This window comes from Lissotriton helveticus, chromosome 9, assembly GCF_964261635.1.
Source record: "Lissotriton helveticus chromosome 9, aLisHel1.1, whole genome shotgun sequence".
In the NCBI taxonomy this organism is placed as follows: domain Eukaryota; kingdom Metazoa; phylum Chordata; class Amphibia; order Caudata; family Salamandridae; genus Lissotriton; species Lissotriton helveticus.
Genome location: NC_136070.1, coordinates 22,915,474 through 22,939,579, shown reverse-complemented (window position 1 = coordinate 22,939,579; position 24,106 = coordinate 22,915,474). Strand labels below are relative to the sequence as shown.

General features: G+C 45.8%; 1 protein-coding gene across 1 annotated transcript; it reads right to left on the bottom strand.

The window, feature by feature from the left end:
- Positions 1-584: 584 nt before the first annotated feature.
- On the bottom strand, positions 585-23,370 carry LOC144780876 (uncharacterized). The gene is made up of 4 exons (XM_078659386.1): positions 22,728-23,370; positions 21,944-22,006; positions 17,196-17,309; positions 585-4,412 (listed from the first exon to the last, which is right to left on the bottom strand). Exons 1-4 carry the CDS (start codon positions 23,218-23,220, stop codon positions 4,033-4,035), a joined length of 1,050 nt encoding a protein of 349 aa, XP_078515512.1. The 5' UTR covers positions 23,221-23,370; the 3' UTR covers positions 585-4,032.
- Positions 23,371-24,106: the final 736 nt, after the last annotated feature.

The following is a 24,106-nucleotide window of genomic DNA, read 5'->3' as shown; positions in this document are numbered from 1 at the left end:
ATTTGCAATGTTTGGGGCTGATAGGTGATTCTGCCTGAAGGTGATTGTTGGCCCTTTCTTTTAAATTTAGCTAGATTTACTTGCATGCTTTACTCTTTGTTGTACTTCTTTTTTCCGGTTGTTCAGAGAACAGTCAATTTAGTTAACAAATGCAAGCTGCACAAAATATGCTCAAATTTAATTTGCTCTTCTTGTTCGTCTACAGCAGTGCACTACAGGTCTATCTCTCTCAATCTCATTTGGATGAAGACGGAGCCAGGACTCGAAGTCACACAGACTCAAGGTGGGACTACGCAATAGCCAGATAAAGGAAGTTATCCACTTCAAGTTCAAAGAGAAACCAACATGATTCATAGAGCCCGACTCAGCTCTGTGGACTTCACTGGAAAGAGGTGCCTTGATTTGGAAAATGTTGAGTAGTGTGCTAGCTCAATTGTCAAACTCCTCTAATAAAGTGGTTGTGGTTTGGGGGGGGGCTGTGACTAGAGACAGGCATATGAGAGAAAAAACTTCCTAGGCAATTTAAATTAATCAGTTCATATATCTAAATACACTTGAGGGAAAAATGCACAGCAAGAATCATGTGAAAAGGCACATTATTTTTAATCATATTAAAAAAGGACATAAAAATGAAACCAACATTAATACAGCATTACAGAAATTGGTATACACATTTCATTACAATTTGATAAAATATACAAAATGTATAAAGGTGGCACGCTTTATGTATTCTATCGACGCGCGTTTCGGCGTAATCAAAACGCCTTCTTCAGGACAAGCCACTAATTTACTTCATGTATTTTAATAGATCACGGTTCTATTCTGAAAAATGCCACCGGATATATAACGGATCATAGGATGAAATCCTTAAGTTTCACCAAATAGCTATCTAATGATATTGGGCATACCACCAGCTAAGTCGTTCCTTCGTATTGAACCGTGAATGTTAAAAACTGATAAACCGATAAACCTAATAAAAGACCTTATAGAAACACTGTGGGAGTGAATCAAAATAGGATATCCTGTAGACGACCTTCTCGGTTCGTATCAATATAGTTTCTAATATAAGGAATATCCACGACAGATGATATTCTGTCTCTAGCGTGCAATGGATATGTTACATCTAAAAAACGGTCTGACTGATAGCGGGATCCCGCAATGAAAGGCAGACGAAGGCCTTCAGCGTAGAGACAGGCATGTCATCATGTCAGACGATGGACGTTCTCACCTAAATGTTATGAAAATTGAGAAATTGATCAGCAAGACACAGATACTTGCCTGGGATTGATTGTAAAAATTGCTCTCACTTCTCAGTTAATCGCACATGAATCATCATGATTGCAGCTGCCTACACTCTTTCTCGGCCTCTTGGTCCATTAAGAAGCTTACCATCAGTCCATCTCCTTGACTATACAATATCATTACTGTTTTACAATCCACAGTCCTTCCCTTCTTCTGCACAAAAGGCGAAACCTCCATAACACTCCTGCTTACATTAACGGTCCGGTTCAGCCAGGCATCCAAGACGAACATTCCGAGAAGAATGCAGATCCACTGCACAAATTTTGACATTTAAATACAGTACCATGTTTCTTTAACAATCATATTTTTTAAATCTGTGTTGGTTCACTTCTCCATAATTTGAATTTTTCAAACCTAGATGACGGCATTTAGATATAACTTGGTTCTCTGTGGCTTTTTGCAATGCTCTTAACTGAATTATTTCATTCTTTTTTTTTCTTCTACAACAGATTTGATGATGATTATTATGTGCTGCTCATCACTCTGAAGAATATTGTTGTTGTGTAGAGTTCGTCTTTGTCACACTTTTCCCCAACTCCTAGTTCCCCTCCATTTATCAAACCCCTAGCCCTCTTCCCCCAGACTGTGTGATTTATTGAGGTATGACTTAATTTGCACCACAAATAGACCACACACTTGGTGCAGTGGATGTGGTGAAAGCCACACCAACTCAATGCAGAATCTTCTTTCATGAGCAATTGTCCACGCCAGTCCCACTTACCCACCCAGGCATGAAAGGGATATATATAATTCAATTCATCAACACGGTGCAGAGTTAGAACAATGTCTGTCCCAGTGTTCCATTATAGGTAGTAGTACTAGTGTAAAGGTGACATTTTTCTGCAAGCTCACTTTTGCAGTTTGACTGATTTACCAGAGGTTCACCATTACATGCAGTAACCGTACGAGTAGTAACTAACTAATAGTAGTAACTTCTTTTAAAGAAAGTGATAGGGATTACTTACTACTCTCAAAGTTACTACTCCTAAAGTTACTGATGGAAAAGTTACTAGACGTAAACTTACACTGCAAGAGTCAGTAAACAAACACCAAAAGTGTAACAGTCTTTACATTTCTAAATCAGGCCGTGTGTTGCGTAAATGATAAACTTCTTGAGTCCACTCCTGACTCCTGACTCAAGGATTTTGTAAGCTAAGTATCAATTGTTTTAATGAATTAAATACTCGAAATCAAACTAACAATGTTGGCATGGGGAACATACTATAGCACAGACTTGTGTAGTCCACGTCTTCAAAATGACACCAAAACTAGTTTACAATTGCCCACCCCAGAGTATGGTTTGCCACCAATAAACCACAAATATTAGGCATCAAACAGAAAGCTCTAAGAGGCAACATAAACAAGCAATCAGAGTATATACAGCACAAATGCCAAACACAAGCACTTAGAACGAGAGGAAGTCTTAGAACTTTTGATATTTTATTTCAAATGTTCAAGGTAAAAGCAAATACAGCCAATGCATTTCACCCATGGCGGATTTTTCAGGGCATCCAGAAAGGAGAAATGCTCCTCTGGAGATACAAGTTCTATTTTCGTACAAATTGCAGGGGCAGACGGACAACTCACTGTGTGAACCAATCCAGGCAAAAGCAAACTTTAATGATAGATGTATTCCCAATAAAGAACGTCGCGTTAATGCTGAAAAAATGCACATTTTCAAGCATTTTCGAATTCACTCTGCTGTGTCGTAATGGCCGAAAACTTGACGGGTGTACTCTTAAGATGTGGAGGACGGTTCCACACTTCTAATGCTGTTTGGGCCGTACTTCAGCCAGAACAGGCTTTCCGCTTGATAATTTGCAGTCTCCTTCTTCAGCTTCCTCACCCTTCGCATGCTCCAAACGATCTTCAAATGGCTCCTAGTCAGCACTAGGTGTACCATTACTCAAGTCCTCGTCAATAGCTGCTTGGACTACAGCAGCACAATCTACACAGGAATTACCACACACATCCTAGAGACTGCACATGATGCATAACTTGGAGGCCTGACTCACCCTCGACCTCCCCAAACAGACCCACATCACCCCTCACCTCAAGAGACTCCACTGGCTCCCCATCCACAAGAGATGTCCATTCAAGATGCTGACCCACGCCTACAAAGCCCTGCACAATCAAGGACCGGCATACATCAACCACCGCCTGAACTTCCACCAAGACTAGAGACACCTGGGCTCCACCTCCCCCTCCTCGCTCACACCTCCAGCATCCGTCAAAGCAACAGTGGAAGATGCTCCTTCTCCTACCTTGCCGCGAAGTCCTAGAGCAGTCTTCCCCTCCGGACCTCACCCTCCCTTCAAGAATTCATAAAGAGACTTCAGATCTGGTTGTTCAACGGATTCCACCCAAGCAGATGGCTCTCAGTGCCTGGAAACCCTTGCGGATGAACAGCTGTGCTATGTAAATCCTGATTAATTGATTGGGGGAAAGTGGATGTACACAGTATGTGACTGTTCAGAGGGCAGGTTTTTATCATTAAAAAAACAGAAACTGCGCTAATTGCAAAGACAAGACAGATCGTGAGTGATATGCAAGAAACAAACTACACATTCTTTTATGTTTACAAAGAAAACCCACCCGCAACAGACTCACTCCTCTCCCTAAACAAATAGTCCCAATGTCTCATCCTATCCTTTCCCTTTCCGATTCCCAACCTCTCCACCCACAACAAAAGTCCAACTACACAAAACAGGTCTTTTGAAAATGGACTTCCTAGAGGGCATCCAGGCGGGCATGAAGGTCTGCCACCTCTTGAGCCAAGTTCTGCTGGCCAAGAAGAATCAGAGCCAGCTCATGTAGGACACGACGGAGGAGGCGATCTGTTGTTGATGATGCACAAGCGGTTGGGTACTGTTGGGTACTAGCAGTGGTGAATCCTGGCTGCAGGCGGCGGAGGCGGCGGTGCTGGCGTTGGTATGACTGGGATGGAGGCGGCGAGCTAGGCTGGCTGGAGGCACGTGCTTTCTCTTCCTCCTCTTGCTCTTCTAAAGCCATCAGCTTGCGATATTCTGCTGCAATGGCCTCTATCCTCTGGGACCGTAACCTGGCGGCTATTTTCTGTCGGGATGCCGGACCTCCAGCAGTAGGAGTAGCTATATCAAGAAAGAAAAAGGAATTAAAAAACACAAAGTGTCTCGATCCGTACAAACAGTTGTTTATATAGTGGCACAGTAGCAGAGCATTGCTGGTTCTCTAGGGTCATTGGAACGTTTGATGTGATTAGTCACAGGGCCAAGTTTTCTGCACACTAGCATTACACAATATCACTGACTGAAAGGGATTAAGCCAGATACCACCAGAATAAAAGTAATTCATTTTTTTCATTTAACCACTTCCATGCTGCCGTCGGCCATTGGCCGACGGCTGCACTACCTCGCTGGTGCTGCCGTCGGCCAATGGCCGACGCGGCCCCAGCCGTTTTGCGGAAGTGCGGCACCTCCGCAAAATCGGCGGCGCAGCCGAGGGGTTAACGGATTACATAGTGAAACTAAACAGACACTTTATGTGCAATAATTGTCTCTCATTAATGAGTAAGGCAGCACAATTATTAGTATTCTTGATGTACAACTGTAATAGAGGCATGCTAGTGCCAGGTCCGCTACGCTCTCCAGTATGCAGCATGTTTATGGGGCAGCTCTAATGGATAATTTATTAACTTTTAATTCCAATGGCCCTGCTCTTCTCCAACTGCCTTTTTAATTCTACCATGACTACAAGGGGCAGGTGGATAAATACTATGTCACACATGTCAAGTATAGCGGATATCCTTGGACAAAATGATGCACTACTCTACAGGGAAGGGAACAGGATATATTTTATTTGGCACGTTTTGTGAAAGAGTATCCCAGCCACCAAACTCTAAATTAGGCACTTAGTCCCACCTTCCCCCTGACCTTGCCCTCCACCACAAATTATTTTCAACATATACCTTCAATTGGAAGTAGGGAAGGTTACTCTACTGCAAAGTAAGTTAGAGGGATTAAGCTAGGTAGAGGTTTAGCTACAGAATAGTGGGTGTCATTGATCATCATGTGCTATGCCGCTGCTTGGTCCGTCACTGTGGCTGACGAATGACGAAAGGGAAGAATTTCAACGGTCGCGGAAGCCATGAAATATAAATCACTTAGGCTGAAAAATGTGGCCTACACAAAGTCTGGAATTTTCAATGTTTTGGTAGGCCGGGACAAAAGTAACGAGTGGGCACTGGGAAGCATACCTTGTTTTCAGTTTGTAATGCATTGCAGCCTTAGTAATCACGCATTAACTAAAGCAGACGCACATTGAAAAGCCAGCACTACAGTGCCCAATTGAACCATGCTGCAGTTAAGTCACAGATGGTGAAATGCCATGGGCAGGGGGCTGATGATGATGATGGGTGAGATAGTTGACTCGCTTAACAAATACAGTATACTTAATTTGTAAGCAAGCGATATGGCAAGATGGCGGCAAGAGTCGGGAATGTGAGAAGGCACTGAAGCCTTCTCAAGCTTCCCCTGAGATGTACCTCGATTTTTTACGGTGCCGGAGACAGTGATGGCAGGGGGCCACAGGCGCGAGGCAGGATTAATGTATTTTTCAGCCACACAGGGCCAACATGAAGTGAACAGCAAGCTACGTCAAGGGAAGACAACCGAAACCACAGCATCTCTAATCCTTTTCACCCAAATGGAAAGACAAAGGCAGCACAGGTGAGGGGAGAGGTCTGATGTAGAAGCACACAGCGGGGTCAGTGTCCTCACAGGTTCTTTGACAATTTAGGTGTCTTTCATGGCACGTATTGTGTGAAGTTTAATCCCGCTTTGGTCTTCTTGCAAAGGGGTCCTCAAGGGTGTGCTCGGCTATTTCACAAAGTGTGGTCAGCTGTGGATCCTGCTCCTTCCAGTTTGGCTGTGTGAATATTCAACCATGACAAATTGCAGCTGTGGTGACTGATTTGGCTGAGTTGGTTTGTCTGCTTTCTTGAGTATTTGGGCATATTGGTCTATACTCTAGTCTACACTGTGCATCTTGAAAGGGCCTGGCACTGGGGGAAATTATTTCCTCCTCTTCCAAGACAATGATGAGGGAGGTGGGTGAGAGAGTGAAGAGTATGGAGAAGATCCTGAATACAGTTAAAGCTAGTGCCTCTGGTTGAATATGGCTTGAGCCTTATGAGGAAAATACGTAATTAGAGGGAGGCAGTAGGGTGCCAGGAGGGTAGAGAGAGAAACAAATGACACTGGATTATTCTATCCTCTCCCAGACTCTGCTGTTGATTCTCTACCAGCCACCTCCCAGAAGGCCATAGACCAGTATATACATCCTGTACAATTGTTGGAACTGGCAGTCCCAGGAGGCCACTTGACATTAACAGACCACCCAAAAAGCCTAATGATGTAATCAGTAATGACCTTCAGGGGTTGTCCAACAATATAGCTTCTCCATTGGACTCAGCAGGTGCCTCTCTCTCCACTTCCTTTAACTTTCCTGTTTGTTCTCCTGTGATTTGTGGCTCCTTTTCAGATAAAACTGAACTTGACATTCACGCAAACCAGGATGGATTGACTGGGCAGAACAATGAACCTAATGTGATTGGACTAAAACCATGCAACCCTGGGGGGCCAGTGCTACAGCAGGGCTAGGCCTAATGATTCAGCTTCCACGGCCACTCAAAATTTAGATACAGATCTGCAAGAGTCAGCTGAAGCATTTTTTTCTTTCTCCAATTCCAGCAGTATGTCAGATTTGGTGGTGGCAGAGTTAGATGCTGACGGCATAGGAGATATGGAGTTAATGCCGCCTAGGAGTAGAAATTTGTATTTGTACTTACCTTACCAGTATTCTCTTCCAAACGCAGGCGAGCCTGCAGTTGTAGGGCAGGCTAGTTGGACCCCCGTTAGACTTTGTTTTTACCCACCCGTTTTGATTCTATCGTGCTGCAAAGCAAAGGACCAAAGTCACGCCCACAAGACACACCCATCCCTCATGACGGGCTATTTAGGCACTTGCACAGCACGTACGCGCAGCCTGGGATTATGGTTGATTGAACCCCACACTTTTATCTTCCTTGTTGGTGCTTTTTAGGAGGTGCCTGGCTCCTTTCATGTGGCCGCCATATTGCTCAGGGCTCAGATCCTGTTTTTATACGTTTATGATTTTCTTTTATCTTTATTCATTTGTATTTGTACTTACTTTGCAAGTATTCTCCAAATGCAGGAAAACCTGCAGTTGGAGAGGGGATTGCTGGACCCCAGTTAGACTTTTGGTTTACCCACCTGTTTTGCTTCTATCGGGCTGAAAAGCGATGGAGCGATGGACCAAAGCCACGTCAATCCCGAATGAAGAGCTATTTAGGCACTTGCCAAAAGCAAAGGCAAGCCCGTCCGTGCCCAGACAGCTCCCACGGGCCTTCCCCATAGCCGTATAACAGTCCATCTAGGGCAACGTCAGGTCTTCTCACCGAGAGGACTGCATGCCCTTGGCCCAGGTAAGCATGAAAAATGCACCCGTTTTAATCTTGTTGAAACTAGAGATATTTCGGTTAGGTGCTAAGCCTAAACTGCTCATCCAAGTTTACCACAAAGAGAACATTTGAGATTATTAATTTAGGCCCTGTAAGCCAATAAGGGTCGACTGGACTTTCTACATAGTGGACCTCATTTTGGTGCACGATACAAAAAGCCAGCTTCCGACACCCTACTTTAGTCACTATTTATCATCTCCTGAAGCTACATAGATAGGAACACAAAAAGGGTTCTCTTTCGCTAAAGACAGCATACTGTGGTGATGCCCTCTTGAACACACATTGGCCCCGCAGTTGAGCTTAATATTTTATATATTTGTGCAGACTTTGTTTAGCTAGATTGTTTTTACATATTTGCTTGTATGATATTCTTCTGCGAAACCGCAGTATATGCTCCTTGTTTTCAGGAAGCCTTTCCTGCTACATAATCTGTACTCCTCGTTCACGTCTAGGAAAAGTGCAAGATACCCTATTGCTTACATGGTCCGCTCGGAGACAGCTTCCAACATCATTGCGTAAGAGCTGTATTTCTGATACCGTGATTTTATTATATTAACAGTGCCCTGTTCCTCTACGGGTCAAAGTGGACACCCCAGCCACAACAGATCTGGAACGACCTCTGTTCTTGATATGCAGCCCTGATAAAACTGATCTTCAATCTTGATCCCGCAGAGAGGGCTTGCCAATCCACTCCTGAGCAAGTCATTCAGGTCTGGAGTATCACGCTATCCTAAGAGATCAGGCAGAGGGTACACCCACTACGCTCTCAGAGTAGAAATAGCGCCTAGTAGAAAACGATATAGACTGCCAGAGTTGGATTGTTTATTCTTTACACCATGTTCATAATGCTGGTTGCATTGCTGTGTTTCATCTGCCTAATAGTTGCAGCTCATTCTCTCTATGCAAGAATGTGATTGTTTCACTAAATATATTGAAAACTTCCTTAGTTTCCTTCTTATGTCTTCTAAGGGCATGCATGACTATCAATCAGTCAATCAGGGGTTTATATAGCGTGCTACTCACCCGTGAGGGTCTCTTGGCGCTGCAGATCCTATCCAATTGAAAGGGGTAAAATCTGTTTCCACGATTCCCGTGGGGCTCAGAGGGTGGTGTTCGAGGATGCCAAAATCTCCTGTTACTCCGGAAGGGTTAGGGTTTTGGAAGAGGCACTGTGAGCCAGTCTGGTGCTGAGCCAACAGTTTCTGATGGTGCAGAGGTGCTCAGTCCCTACATTCAGACGCCATGCTGTCCTAATACTCAGCCCTTTCTTTCTAACAGGGAACCGTATAACAACACTTAAAGATGCAAGTGGTCAACCTGGGTCCGGCGGGGTATCTCAGGGCGCTGTACACTCCACCTAAAAAGCTCCACCTCAGAGCGCCCTCGGGGCTTATGGTACAGATCTGGCATGGGACGCTGGGAGAGTTGGGGTGAAAAAATAAGGTTACACAAGCAACACCACTGTGGGACTTGCACCTCCTAGAGAGACTTAAGGAGAGGCAGGACTTTGATAAGTGGGATCTGGTGGGTGTGTGGATAGTCCGGGATGTGTGGAGGGGACGAAGATACAGCCATTTACTAGATTACAGAAAGACTATGATTTGGCTCCCTCGGAGGCATTTTGATATCGGCCTCTCTGTCATGCTCTGCAAGCAGCCCTACCTGGGGGGACCCGCTTCCAGAATCATCCCCGCTCGAAAATAGGTTACTGGAGGAACATCTAACTAAAAAGGCGATCTCGCTAACATATAAAAAACAAATTAACCATCCGCCGGACAGTCTAACCCAGTTAAAAGTAAAATGGGAAACAGATATTCCAGACTGGCAGGATGAGGATTGACAGGAGGCAATAGCATCTCCACGTGAAGTGCCGATCCGGACCTGGTTTAATCTAGTCCAACTCAAAATACTTCACAGGGCCTATATTGCAAGTACCACCCTAGTAAAGATGGGGAAAATAACGGACGCTTCCTGCCGGAGGGGCTGTAATTTGGTGGGCACATTCTTCCACATACTACGGGCCGGCCCCAAAATTCAGGAGTATTGGGCTAAAATAATTCAATGTTTCAGTGGAGTGTATGGAAACGAGTTACGTTGCAAACATAAATGGTGTCTCCTGAATGTGTGGGAGGCAACAGACTTGAGTCGTGGAGACCAAACTAGGGCGACATTGGCCCTAATGATCGTCATAAGGAAATGAGAGATATGGACTGGTGCATGGTGGCAGAAAAGGTGGTATATACGAACAGAGGATGCCCAAGTAAGTGGGGGAAGTTCTGGAGCAAGTGGAATCATTATAGAGGCAACTTCTGTATACCACCCGCGCCCCGGGGGAAGGTGGAAGAACTGATGGAACAAATTTGCCCACGAGGAGTGGAAGCACTGGGAATGCTGTAAGGTGCCAGGGGGGGATTGTTCAAGAATGTGTACATGTACTTTGGTGCGGTCAAAGAATGTCATTCATGTAAGATTGGAACTGAATGTTAGGATTGAAATATAAACATTTTTTTTAAATAATTTTTTTTTTTTAAAAGCTGCAGGTGGTCCTCAGAAAGGTGTCCAAAATTATTAATATTCTTCATGCACGTCTTGGGAATCTGGAAGTGCACCTAGCTACCCTACAGGTGACAATGAAAGAGAACGCAACCACCAACCAGAAACATGAGCTTAAGTTGAATGGTCTCCCGAATAAATTAGAAGATGTGGGAAATCGAACAAGGAGGAATAATCTCTGAGGTTTGGGCCTCACAGAGGTTAGCGAGGGGGACGTTCCAAGAAGCTATATTGTCCGTCTCTTCAGAGAAGCGGTTCTGGCCTTAAGCAACTGGGTTATGAACTCCATGATTCAAAGGGCACATTCTTTCCCCTCTTTGGCAACCCAGCAAGGGGGTAGCTGCCCACTACCCTAGGGCCATCCTAATTTACATTGGGAATTTTATTTTTCAGCACATCTGCCAAGTGGCTCGTCCAGTTTCCCCTAGCAAAGCATGTGGAATAAATATCTTCATGAGGTCTGATTGTTGTCATGAAATTGTGATACGTCGCTGGCAGGTTTGTTAGCTCATTACTGCTTTACAGAAAGTAGGAGCTACGGTCTCATTGCTGGAACCTGCCAATCTTTGGATTGGATTTGAGGGATGAACATATTTCTGCCAGGATGATGGCAAAGAAAAGGAATTGTTGAATGTGTGGTCTTCCGCTAATTGATGACTCCGGAAGATGGGAGTTGGCACGTGTTATGGCTTATTGATTCTCTTTCTCCTAAGAGTAATTATGCATACTGTTTGTTATTTGCCTCCATCTTCTTCTGAGCCTCCTATACTCTCACTCAACACTTCATGTTTGTTTCTGCGTCACAATGGTTATTTTGATTGACATTGGTCTTGTGACATTTTCGATGGTTGGGGTGTTACCATCCAACCTGGTGGTTGCTGCTGGTCTATCTGGGGCGGTTGATGTTTTTTGGTTATGGCTGAGGGCCCTGGCAAATGATGGGGGGAGGGGTGGCATAGTGGGGTGGGAGGTGGTTGGGGTGACAGGGCCAAGGTAAGGGGAGGCGGTTCACGCTCTTCCGGAGCCGCGCTGGAAATCGGAGCCACGTTGAAAATCTTCTGCAAGAGAATTCAATTCTCACGGCGGACGTCGTTTAACGCCTTGACATCCCCTGTGAATTCAAATCCCATACCGGGAGTGATACGGCGCTGTCAACAGTGTCTGTTCATCTTTGACCTGCATTGCTTGTGTGATACGGCTGATTTAATCGCCATTGGGCCTACATATTGGGCAGTTTATACTACTCCAGCGCCTCCTAATTTGGAACTGCGATGCACCAGGCGGTCTTCCCTTGCCTTAAATATTGGGCCACACTGTGATTCACTACGGGTGTCTTCACTGTTCAAGTCCCTCCCTGAAATACCTTGAGGGTTGCCCGTTCCTGTTCCCTGTCCTGGGTAAGATCCGCGTGGCTGAGGTTATAAACTCCCTCATTTGCCATTAAGCCGGATCGAAACGTTGATGCAATTCCCCCCTGAACCTGGACCAATTTTATCGTCCCTTTTCCCCATTCTGCATAGGAGATTTATCTCTTTGTATATGTATTGAAATTGTATGTTTTACGTGTTGTTTGGCTAGGTTTATAAAGACTGTTTATAGGATATCAGTCCCACTAAAATATTGTAAATATTACCTTTGAATTCTTTGGAACTTTTTTCCTTTCCTTCTTCCACTTGAGCACTTCCTTCACACATTCCTCCCCGAAGCAACCCACCTTCCCTTTCGCTATTTAATCAAATAAATATATGTTTTTTTTTAAATATTCTTGGTTGTTGCACATTATATGTCTAATAGATATCCTTAAGCTTAAATAAGGTGAGCTTACCTATGTAATATGTTCAAAGTATAGATGAATTACCAAACAATTACTTATTCAAGAGATTAATCTAGGACAGTGGTTAAAACTAAGGCTGGCGTAGGTAGTCGATGGTTGATTACAGTAATTCGGAGACGGGACTTGCAACTCACTGTCTGTGGTCCAAAAAGGAGGATACACTTCTGTGTTTTATTACTTGTTGGCTGAGCTGCATCAATGGCCTGAGCCACTAGTACTATGCGGGGAGTTTAATGTTGCTCTTTCCCCGGGGTAGATTCCACGTGTAAGGAGTCTGGTAACGCAATGATCGGCTAAGGGGGTAAGAAGCACCTCAGAGGTGCACTGAGGCAAATCATTTGCTCTTATACCTTGGTGGAGGTTTGGCGAGATTGTAGATCATGGGACCCAGGTTTCACCTTCTATTCATCATCACAGAGGTCCTCGTCTAGGCTTGATATGTTTCTAGTGAATTACTCACTACAAGACTGTGTTAGTATTTGTATGAATCCACACATAATATCGGATCATAACTCACTGTCAACTCTGCTTTGGTTCAGATCTGCTTCATCAGTTTGCCGAGCCAAGCACCCGATCCTTCGATCGGAAGTTGCTGGTAGAAGAGGGATATGTTCTAGCTATGAGTAGGGACCCCAGATGACATTAATGTTGGTTCTGCATCCACAACTATGGTTTGGGACTCATTCAAAGCCTTCTGCAGGGGGCAGACATTGACCTACCCGACACACCAACAGAAAAAGATGTGAATAGAGGAATCTCAGATGCGAAACTCTCTTATTTTGCTTGAAGATAGATTGTTTCAAAGGATCACAAAGCAAGACTGACAAGGGGCCACAGTGACTTTTGAGCAGCTGCAGATCTTGCGGGCAACACTCAAGAAAAACATATGGAACAGAGTTAAAAAAAAGGTCCAGGCAAAGCAACTGTTATATTTGAGAACAGAGAGGAGATCGGCAGTCTACTTGCATTTAAGCTTAGGGATATGGGTTAGTAATAATCTAATTTGGGGGATTGTTAACAAATGGGGTGAGTTAATTGTAGAGCAGGCAGGAATTTGGGGGGGGGGGGGGGGGGTTGTTTGCCAAAATCTCTATATAGAGGATTGTGTCATCTCCACTGAGGATGTCAACAAATATATAGAAGAATTCTATGACCATAAACGGAATCGTGGACAGTTTGACAAGTTAGATAGTTAGATTAACGCATCTCTCTAGCAGAGGTTGAATTAGCCATTAGTCACACGCAAATGGGGTGGCTTGTGGGATGGATCAGATTCGGCTAAAATTTTAGGAAATCTTCTCTGGGGTACTGTCCTCAGAGATCTCTTCCATTCTCAGACTTCCTTAGTCAAGTCCCCCGTTCATGGAGTGAGACTTAAATAGTTATCTTTCCTAAGCAAGGGAAGGGTCCCACGAGCTGTGGTTCCTATCGGCCAGTGTCTTCAATCAGTACAGACTCTTCGATCTATAAAAGAATACTGGCCAACAGATTATCTACAACGATCATCGATCTGGTAGACCCTGTACAACACAGGTTTATCCTGGGGCGGGACACGGCCTCATGTGAACATGGCTATAACCACCCTGTAAGGTGGTGTCTGTTGAGGACGCCCCTATAGGGATGATTTTGTTAGATGCTGAAAAGGCATTCGACCAGGTCTGATGGCAAATTCTATGGACGACTATGGCCAACTCAGGGTTTGACTTGGGATTTTTACTCAGATGAAGTCATTTTACAGGGGGTTAACAGCAAGGATCCTCTGTTGCAGTAAATTATCCGACCCTATTGAAATCACTGGAGGCACCTGGCAAGGGTGTCCGTTATCACCACAACTTTTTAGTTTGTATCTAGAGCCAATGTTATTATGAGTGACATTCAATGACTAAGAGTGACACTTTCGTCAAGGCAAAATCAAGCAACAGAGACGAGTGAAACACATAAATATCAGAAATTACACCCATTTAGGCAACGAGAAACTTTAAGATTATCTTAACCTGCTGCAAAGTACCAGAAATGGAAGGGCAGTCCTCTTCAACAGGTACCACATCCTTCTTTGGATTTCTCCCATACACATACTCCTCCAAAACACTCTCATACACTAGCATAATCTCCTCTCATCTACCCTTTACACCTGCTCGCACCGCAGTACCGCACATCATTGACACCGCTCCACTCAGTGTAAAATTACCATTCCATGCTCCAAAAGCTTACCAGCGTGATCATTAAAACCAAACTTCTTCCTGTAAACTATTGCTTTAACTGGGCAGGTCGTGTCCAGTACTAGTGCCTACACTACTTTAATTTAACCCCTTCAGCGCTCAAGACGAGTTCAGCTCATCATGAGCTACGGCGCTCCGGTGCTCATGACGAGGACCGCGCCCGTTCCGTAGAACGCTCGCATGCTGGGCTGATTGCCCTGCAGTGCTGAGCGTTCCATTGGAAAGGGTGTGACCATGACGAGCTCAGCTCGTCATGAGCACCGGAGCGCCGGAGCTCATGACGAGCTGACCTCGTCATGAGCATGGGAGCGCTGTGCGCGCCCCACCCCACCCCCCCACCCACCCCCCGCCCCCCAGCACAGCGGGAGAAACAGCCCCGCATGGAAGGGGCTAAAAGGGAGAATATCTACACTTCTCAGCCCTGCTGTAATACATTTATTGGGAGAACAGCTGCACTTCGGAGGAGCGACTAGGTACTGTAGATATTAAGTACCAGTACTGCCTATAACATTTCATAGGTATACGTCACCCATACAACTGCATACATCACTCTATGAGCACTGATTGCTTGCCCCTACTGGACAGGCCACTTTCCAACTTTCTGGACTTCAGGGTTCTGCTAAATTGCCAATCGCCTGAACAAGTGCTGGTTTTGTGCTCTCGACTTCGGGGGCTCAGTGCTGCATTAAAGATCTGACAGTCTACAGAATCCTTAGTCACAGCTGCCAGTTCAGGTCATCGACAAGTTACAGGCTCTCGCCTGTGCCTTTTCAAGATAGTACAAATGCAAAAGCAACAATTGATGGACAGAATGCAATCATACATTCCCCCCAGTACAGAGATCTGGGCCGAAATCCATCGTTTTTTTGCTCACCATGCTATTCCAGTTTGAACCAAGCCATTTGCAAATCAGTCTTGACCCTGTGCCTCATGGGAACAGTCGAGCCCGAACTGACAAGCCATGCCTTCCCTGGAGTGGAATCAAGCATCCTAGGACCGGTTTCGGGCTTTCAGCCCTCATCAGCCAGGATAGCTTGATTCCAGTGACATGGAGAGCACGGGACTCACGTCTGAGCATACCCGTCCCACTCAGGGTGACAAATGCAAAAACAACAATGGATGGACAGAATGCAGAACAAAGTCATACATTCACCCAGTCCACCCGGAAACCGGTCCCAGGGTGCTTGTTTCCGCTCCAAGGAGGGCCTGGCTTGGCATTTCGAGCTGTACTGTTCCCATGAGGCACAGGGTCAAAACTGATTTGCATATGGCCAGGTCTAAACTGGGGTGGTATGCTGAGCAAAAGAATGATGGATTTAACCCAGAACTCTTGACTGGGGGTGAATGTTTAGATTTGTTCTGCATTCCGTCCATCAATAGTGTCTCTTTTGCTTTCTCGCCCTAAGTGCGCCAGGTATGCCCAGACGTGGGTTCTGGGCACACTGTGCCACTGGAATCAAGCTATCTTGGCTGAAGAAGGGTGAAACTCCGAAACCGGTCCTAGGATGCTTGTTTACGGTCCAGGGTGGACCTGGATTTACAGTTCGGGCTGGACTGTTCCCATGAGGCACAGGGTCACCACACTAAAATGCGTTAGTCAAATTTATGATGCGTGGTACTTGACAGGGCTGTACAGGCATCATCCATACGGTTTACTTTACGTAGACTAGGTTCAAGACTCTAAGGGGCTATTATCAAATGTGTATCTATTTCAAAAACGTACTTCATGGTATTGCCCAGTACAATCAATAAACGTTATTGGGGTTTAATCCGAATCTCCCATTATCCAATCATGAAAGTGCGCTCAGCCATTGGGGGAAGATGGAACTCTGTAAATTAGGATAACTGTCTAAGGATGATTCTTTCTCCAACGTCATCATTTTCTGCTGGGCTTGGAAGTGGGAGAGATAAATTGTGCACAGAATGAAATCCTTGAGTTACTTCTGGACTTGGCTCACATGGGGAATATAGGTTTGTCTTATAAAGTTATTCTTGGAGCAGAGTTTGAAGGGGGACTCGATGTATGTCCATTCAGGGCTGAGAAATGCAGTGCTACTCTGAGGGTTCTGGTGACGCCCATGGAAATCCAAAGCAGTGATACATGTAGTCCTGAATGTGTCTCGAGTTGAGGCTCATCACTTTAAGTTTTTGAACGATTTATATTATACCCCACACCAGGTAAACAAAATGATGATACGGCAGGATAGTCGATGTTTTCGATGTGGAGTTGGCGGAGCTGGTACAGTTCATATATTTGCTCCTTGTATTGGCTTATAGGGATATTGGGATTCTATTTTTCAGAAATAGAATGATTTATTTCTTATTGATTGCTGATGGGACTTTAAGTTGATAATACTTGGGCAATCCCCTCGGATTCCACCAGCAGTAGCCGGGATCAACTTTTTTGCTATCTCCCTGGGTAGGTTGGCCTTGGCACGGCATTGGTTACTAGCTAGAGCTCTTGACCCCAAGATGTGGTGGCAGGAATTTTTAAATATTTGCCAGCATGAAATGTCAATTCTTTTTAATAATGATCAGTATAGAACAAGATTAAAACGTATTTAGGACCCTTTTAAGAGACTGGTAGTTCGAGGTAATGGTTGGCCAGGAATTGTCAATCCTAGAGTTTATTATTATTTTAGGATGGATGCATTTATCTGTATTTATACTGATGCATGCTGCACTTTCCTGTGCCTCTTTTGTATACGTTTTCAAATTTGTACATTTTGATGCCCTTATTTTTTAAAAATCAAGTGATGTGACTTACCACTCGTCCCTGCCACTGCTGGGACTCCTCCCACTTCAACCGCCTCGACCTCTTCCTTCACACACCATGCTGCCTCCTGGCTGGCACTGGCTCCTTCACTGGTGGTCTGCGCATCTAGAAGAAATATATTACCCATTTTAGACACCAGATTTGCCACCTAAGTAATTAATATTTTGTACAACGTACAAAAGAAACACCTCACTACAGTTCGATTAGTAGTATCGTCTATCGAAATGATCACTTTAAGAGGTTTATTGGTAGATATGTTAGTTAAGTTAACTAAAAACTTTTTTCTCCTAATGGAAGGACAGAGCTATGTTGATGATTCTTGGCCTCCTCTGCGGCCAAGAATCCGGGAGTGAAGGTGGACAATGGTCTCACTTTTAAGCCACAGATCCTTGGCTTAGTGGGTCAGTGCTTTGGGCTCTTAAAAATGCTCAGGAGGTTTCTACCGCTATTATCCTTAGCCCATAGGAGAATCATTGTGCAGGCGCTGATCGGTTCGCGTTTGGACTATGCCAATGTGTTATACCTGGGCCTTCCTGAATATCTTCTGTCCCGTCTGCAAATTGTGCAAAATTTTGCTGCACGAGCAATTTTCGGTCTTCATCGAAGATCTAGCACGACAGTCCTTTTAACCTCTTCAGTGCTACGCGAATTTCGCTGCAGTGCTGAAGGGTCATAAATCACATTGACTCATGACGGAAATGTTCCGTCATCAGCACCGGAGCACCGACGCTGATGATGGAACCGTTCCGTCATGAGCATGGAAGGGGTTAAAGGCCCTCCATTGACTTCCGGTTCGTAAAGGCGTCATTTTTAAAACGCTAACTTTAGCTTTCAAAGCTCTCTATGGCACTGGCGCCAGATATATCAGGAAAAGATTGAACTGCTATCAGCCTCCTAGGTCGCTTCGGTCCTCTTCACTGGCCTTTGCTACTGTCCCGACAATCAGGCGAGCGCGCATTGGTGGACGCTCTTTTAAACGTCTTGCTCCCCAATTGTGGAATGCCCTGCCCCTGTCCTTACAGAAGACCGATAATCTTTTAGCCTTTAGGAAAGATCTCAAGACATGGCTATTCGGACAGTAAGCTTGCTACCCTCTCCTGCTCTGTGCCTTTTGGTCTATAGCGCCGGGACACTCTTCTTGAGTAGGTGAGCGCTTTACAAAACCCAATTTAACATAACATAACATAACATGAGAGTGAAGTGCAGTGAGGGAGTGGAATGCTCAATGAGGGACAGATGGTCTTGGTTGGCAGATGCAGTGGGGTCTGATCCTTTCCCTGCCATGCTGCACTGTCGTGGAAACTGCTGGCATCATTTATAAATTATAGGACATCATTGAGGGGGGCACGAACATGGTCGCTCTCTTTTTACTGTTGGAGCAAGAAAGCCTTTTCAAAATGTGTGGTGAATATAATAACTTACTTGGACCTACTATCGTCCTCACGGTACCAAAAATCTGTTCTCTTTGTCTTACCGTACCACAAGACGTAGAACAGAGGGAGGGGGGAGATTACTAAAAGAGCAGAAAAACCTGGCTAGCTCTAGCTGGATCAGATTCAGAATCCAGACAGAATCCTTCATTTGATGTGCACCTCTTTGGTGCAACGCGCTCCTGTCAGGCAGAGCCCGACACACGCACCGCTGCTCCCTCCCAGCGCAGGCCGGGGTCCAGATTTACCAGGGGTTTGATGTTTATGGGAGAGGTGCGGCGCTGCGGCCAGGGCGGCTGGCGCTGGACGCTAGGGATCACGGTTCGATCCCCGGCTCCGGCGGCAGAGATCTGCCCAGCACCATGCGACTTTGGGCAATAGCTCGCTGAATCTTCCCAACGGCCCCCAGCGCCTAGAGACCCCTTCGGGGGTGATTTGTGCGCCATACAAGTACTGCTTTTATTTTATTTTTTTATTTATATTGACCTTGCCTATAAGGATTGCTTATGTGCTGTGAGATGTCGTCTTCCTGCACAAATAATCCAGGTTGCCGTGTAATGTATGTGGCACCATGGTGCAAGGGTGCCTGCATTGGCGCAGTAGGCAGTGACAGCAGGAATGCAACATATCTTGATAAATTAATAAATGTTGCATTCCCGACCTCTCCCTTTGACGCAGCGCATCAAATTGTCTTGATGTCCCACACCGCATGCAACACATTTTAACCCCTTCGGCGCTGATGACGGAACCGCTCCGTCATCAGCGTCGGTTGAGCTGTGCTGATGACGGAGCGGTTCCGTCATGGCCCGCCCAGCTCGATAGAACGCTCATGCGCGGCGTGAATTCCGCGCCTGCGCTGAGGGTTCTATTGAGCGGGGCGGGCCGTGACGGAACCGCTCCGTCACGAGCACAGCTCAACCGACGCTGGTGACGGAGCGGTTCCGTCACCAGCATGCGGCCGCCGCGCGGCCGCCCCAAACCCTTAGCACTGCGGCGGAATAGCCGCCGCAGTGAAGGTGTTAATAAGTCTGTACCCCGATGCTCTCAGCAAAGTGTATAACATAGATCACAAATAAACGTTGGTGTATTACTACATCGCATGCCCACTTCTTTCAAAAGACGGACAGCGGACACTCACCACTGCACGCACTCTCTGATGCAATTGTAAAGTGAATGTATTTAGGTGCGTGTCACACACTAAAATAACCACTTGAAACTAGTTGCATCAGCATAGAAGTGGTATTACCACGCTCTTGAATAAAAATTCCTTTTTGCACCAGCGGGCCCATGTACTTAATTGTTGCAAAGATACATCATTACCTATACATCTACGCTATATGTTATATATACATATATATCAGAAAAGAGGGTTGCGGTGAGGAGTCCCTTGGAAGGGACCGTGGATCCTCCCCATTAGCCTGGACCTCACCCTAGGATTGCCACCCGTGCTTGGAGCTGGGCACCGCCATATAGGCGCTTCCCGAGTGGGGAGGCCAGGGGAGGATCATATCAAACCGGACACATAAACTTTCGCTCAGTTGTGTGCTGCCTTCCTTGCGAGTATTCCAATTGGAAATGAAACTAGGAGACTGAGAACAGTGCTCAATACTTATTGGAAGTATGACGACAGAGTTTTCCCTCGAAGTTAAAGACGAGTAGGAAAGGTGGCATTGCTGTTTAATTAGCCATGTTTAAGTGCTTTTCTCTAAGAAAATGAAACCAATAGTTTCAAGCTTTGTCTGACTATATTTATAGACATTTTAAGCGTATTTGATGCTGTGGAGGCCTTGAACCACATGGTTTTTATGCAAGGCAAAAGATACGACGCGGAACATTGCAGTATAAGGGAACTTTCTGTTTATAGCCTTGGCGTTTAATGGCATTAGCCAGACATTACTTTATAATTACTCTGTGAAGGGGAGATAGAGCCAGAGGATGAAGAACCCATCCTCTGGCATATTCTCTGCTTGCTCTCCTTCTTCCCTGCAGCCCACCGCCTTAGACAACGCGCCAAGGAAACGGAAAGTCCGAGCACAGGTCGGCTCCAACGTCACCAGCGTGGATCCCCACGTGACACCTGATCCACCAATGGACAGTAAGGAAGGGCTTTTTAAATCCTCAAAACCTGAAGAAAGTTGGTTGGCGAAATCCCAGGAGAGAGATTTGCACGAAGGAGACAGAAAGGAGTTAACAGACCATTCAGGAGAGGAAGGAACGCCGCCGAAACCCACCTATTTCCTGAGTAGCAGCTGGAGAATCAAGAATCCGCAGGGTTTCCACCACTCCGTAACGCGGCACTCCGAGCGATCGGGAAAAGGGAAACCCGAGACAGAGATCTGGAGGTCCCGGCTGACAGACAGCCTACAGAGATGTGGAAGAATTGCAGCCGCCAAGAAGAGTCCCGCGACTGGCCCAAAGTACCGCCACGTTTCTGGAGAGACGTGGCTCAGCCAAGTATGCGGTTGTATCTTTGGCCGAGGGGAGGGTGGCAAACGGGGTAGGAAGGGTGGTTCCGGCCTTTCTTCTGGGTCACAAGTACTTGGGTAAACCATTCCTTTTCCTCACTTGAATCTACCCACGAGGCAGAACGATTGTTTGAATCAACGGTGTGAGATTAGAACACCAAAGAGATCTTACGCTCATCTTCTCTTTCTTAATTTCTTTCCTTTTCGTTCCTTGACTCCTTCTATTTAAAGAAATAGGAGGAAAAGGAAAGATACCCTAAGGAAAGCAGCAGACTGGAAGCGTGGTTCTCGCTGGCTGCTCTAAGCATTAGTTTTGTGTTTTACATGTTTTTAATTTGTGCTTTCATGATTGTATGAAATAGCAGTCGAATAAAGCTGTATTTGACTTTGACTTTGTGTTTTTTCTCTTTGTTACGATATCGGGCACAGGTGACGTGGAGCACACAGGAAGCTCAGTATTCTACGGGCACGGGTGTTTGCATCCCGGTACCAATCTACAGCACTTAACCCCTTCGCTGCGGTGGTAAATCCCCCGCTGTGCTAGGGGGCAGGGGGCGCGCACAGCGCCCCCATGCTCATGAAGAGCTCAGCTCGTCATGAGGCACAGTGCTCCTGTGCTCATGACGACCTCAGCTCGTCAAAGCCGTACCATTTTTTATGGAACGTTCAGCACAGCTGGGGAATTATCCCCGCGTGTGAGCGTTCCACGGCTCATGACAAGCTCAGCTCGTCATGAGCACAGGAGCACCGTGCCTCATGACGATCTGAGCTCGTCATGAGCATGCAAGGTGTTAAATTGTTCTATACCTAAAAGTGAGACATAAGTGAAAAACACTTATCTTACCTGGCATATCCTCTATTTTCACAACTGACACTCCCCAAGACGTTGTGGGCTCGCTCGGTGAACCTGAAAGGAAAAGGGAAGACGTGAAGAGGGAGCTCGACAAGAGACTTATTTGTTCTTCCCATTCATCATTTCCTTACCTGCAATAAAGACCCCAGTATCTACCACACAATAAATCAAGCATTAAGCACAGAAAGACGTCTACCGAGTCTAATTCTTATTACCAGCCCGCCAAGGTTACATACTCATTGATGATTTTTTGTTTTCCATGTCCTGAAACGCGTCTGGCTGAGGCAAAGGATGTCAGTTCTCATGGGGTGACTGCCGGCAGGATTTCGAATAAATAATTGCACCTTCATAAAGAGGCTTCCTGTGTTTTTCCTCGCCCCAGTGCATCCTGAAATTGACTATATATATATATACACACACACATATATATTCTTGTTTATTTGAAAAAATGTATATAGCGCGAACTAGACCCATGCGGGTAAACAGAGCGCTTTACGAGATAAAAAGACGATGAAATACAAAACATTAAGCATAGTAGAGGTACATACAATGTAACAGAATATATGTTTATTTTGATCTATACTCACTCACATTGTGCATGCACGCCTAACCAGTGTGAAATATATTTATTATATTTATTTTTAATAAAAAAAAAAGATATATATATGAGTCAATCACATCACGTAGTGTAACTTAACTTCCCTGTGAGTGTGAGCTGCATGGTATTTGAAAAAAAAATAGATTTTTTAGAAAACCAAAAATAATTATTACTCACCGAACCCCTCTACCTCGACACCTAGAAGGTCGAGCACGTCCTGTTCCCGGTTAACAATGTCCGCCCAGCGGTGCTTCAGCTGCTGTGTTGTGCGCGGCGACCCTGTGCTGCCACGCACGCAGCGACGCACTTTCCCCCAAAGCAGCCGACGCTGCCGCAGGGGGTACCCACTCCCAGGCCTGCCACCTGCTGCCAGCATGGCGGGGAGGTGACGCTGAACCCAAAAAATCAGGGCGGCCAACTCCGCCTCAGTATAAATGGGGCGAGGCTGCACTCCGGAACGGCGCCGGCGCCCGCAGGGTGTGCGTGAGGCACTGTCGCGCCTCCTTCTGCTGCCTGCTTCTGCCATGGGGGATACTAAAATACAGCAGAAAGGAAGGAAGTGGAACAAAAGGAGGCGGTCAGTCACACCAAAAAAAAGGGAAAACAAAAAATTAAAAGCAAAGTACAAAAAGTCACGAAAAAGTAAAAAAAAAAAAACAGACAGAAACATAAAATACACAGACAGAAAGACACACAGTGATTAAAAAAGGCTTAAATGAGGGTTTGATCGTTGTGATAACGATCAGATGGGGAGGATTAGGAGAGATTGATAAACAGGCCCAGCAGCAAGAAAAGAAGCAGAGGAGAAGGTCGATCAAAATGGCGGCGCACATGCGCGCCGCGGGGCTCGTTCGCGCTGGTTTCCAGCGTGAAATGCTCTTCCGGCTCAGCGCGCGGAGCAGACACCGATCTGAAAATGCAGTTTTCCAATTTGTGATTCACAGCGCAGCGCCGCCCTCCAGTGGTCGGAAACGGGAACTTCAGGTGAACGGAGAGAAATCGCGCAGACACTGATGAGCCTGCAAGAAAGAGTGAAGGCGGGAAGAAGAAAACCAAAGAAACCCGGAGTCTGCGGCTAACTGGGGACACTCTAGAGGGGGGGCTCCTTCTGTGGAAGCACAACCCCCCCTCAAGGCTCGGATTCAGAGGCTTCAGGACAAGTCACAGCCGGGGACAAAAGATGCCAAAGTGAAGCAACTGCTGCAAACTCAGCCCTGCAGGGGGTCTGAAGTCTGCCTGGAGCATCTCTGTCTGCACTGATGGGCAACGTATGGCTGAGCGAAGGCCACATATACATATGCATATTATACACGTTGAGTGGCCCCACCTTAAGGGCCCAAACCTCGGACCTGAATAAAATGAGCGGGGGGCTGCCAGGCCCCCAAGCACCCACAGACATGTCTCCATTATCCCTCCATGTCATGATGAAAGCTAAGTATGCACTGATTTGGAAAAGGTGCAAATCAGCGATCCTAAATATATATGTTACTACATGTTTACTCAGACAAGATCCAGGCGGCACCTCGAAGCTCAAGTACATTTTACTCACCCTGTAG

What these genes read in the sequence shown, in the direction of transcription:
- LOC144780876 (XM_078659386.1), bottom strand. Translation starts at nt 23,220, where the DNA reads ATGTTTCTGTCTGTTTTTTTTTTTTTACTTTTTCGTGACTTTTTGTAC. An exon ending in TGTCGAGGTAGAGGGGTTCG is followed by an intron (nt 22,007 to 22,727) that starts GTGAGTAATAAT and finishes TTTTCCTTTCAG; the next exon opens with GTTCACCGAGCGAGCCCACA. An exon ending in GAAAATAGAGGATATGCCAG is followed by an intron (nt 17,310 to 21,943) that starts GTAAGATAAGTG and finishes TATTTCTTCTAG; the next exon opens with ATGCGCAGACCACCAGTGAA.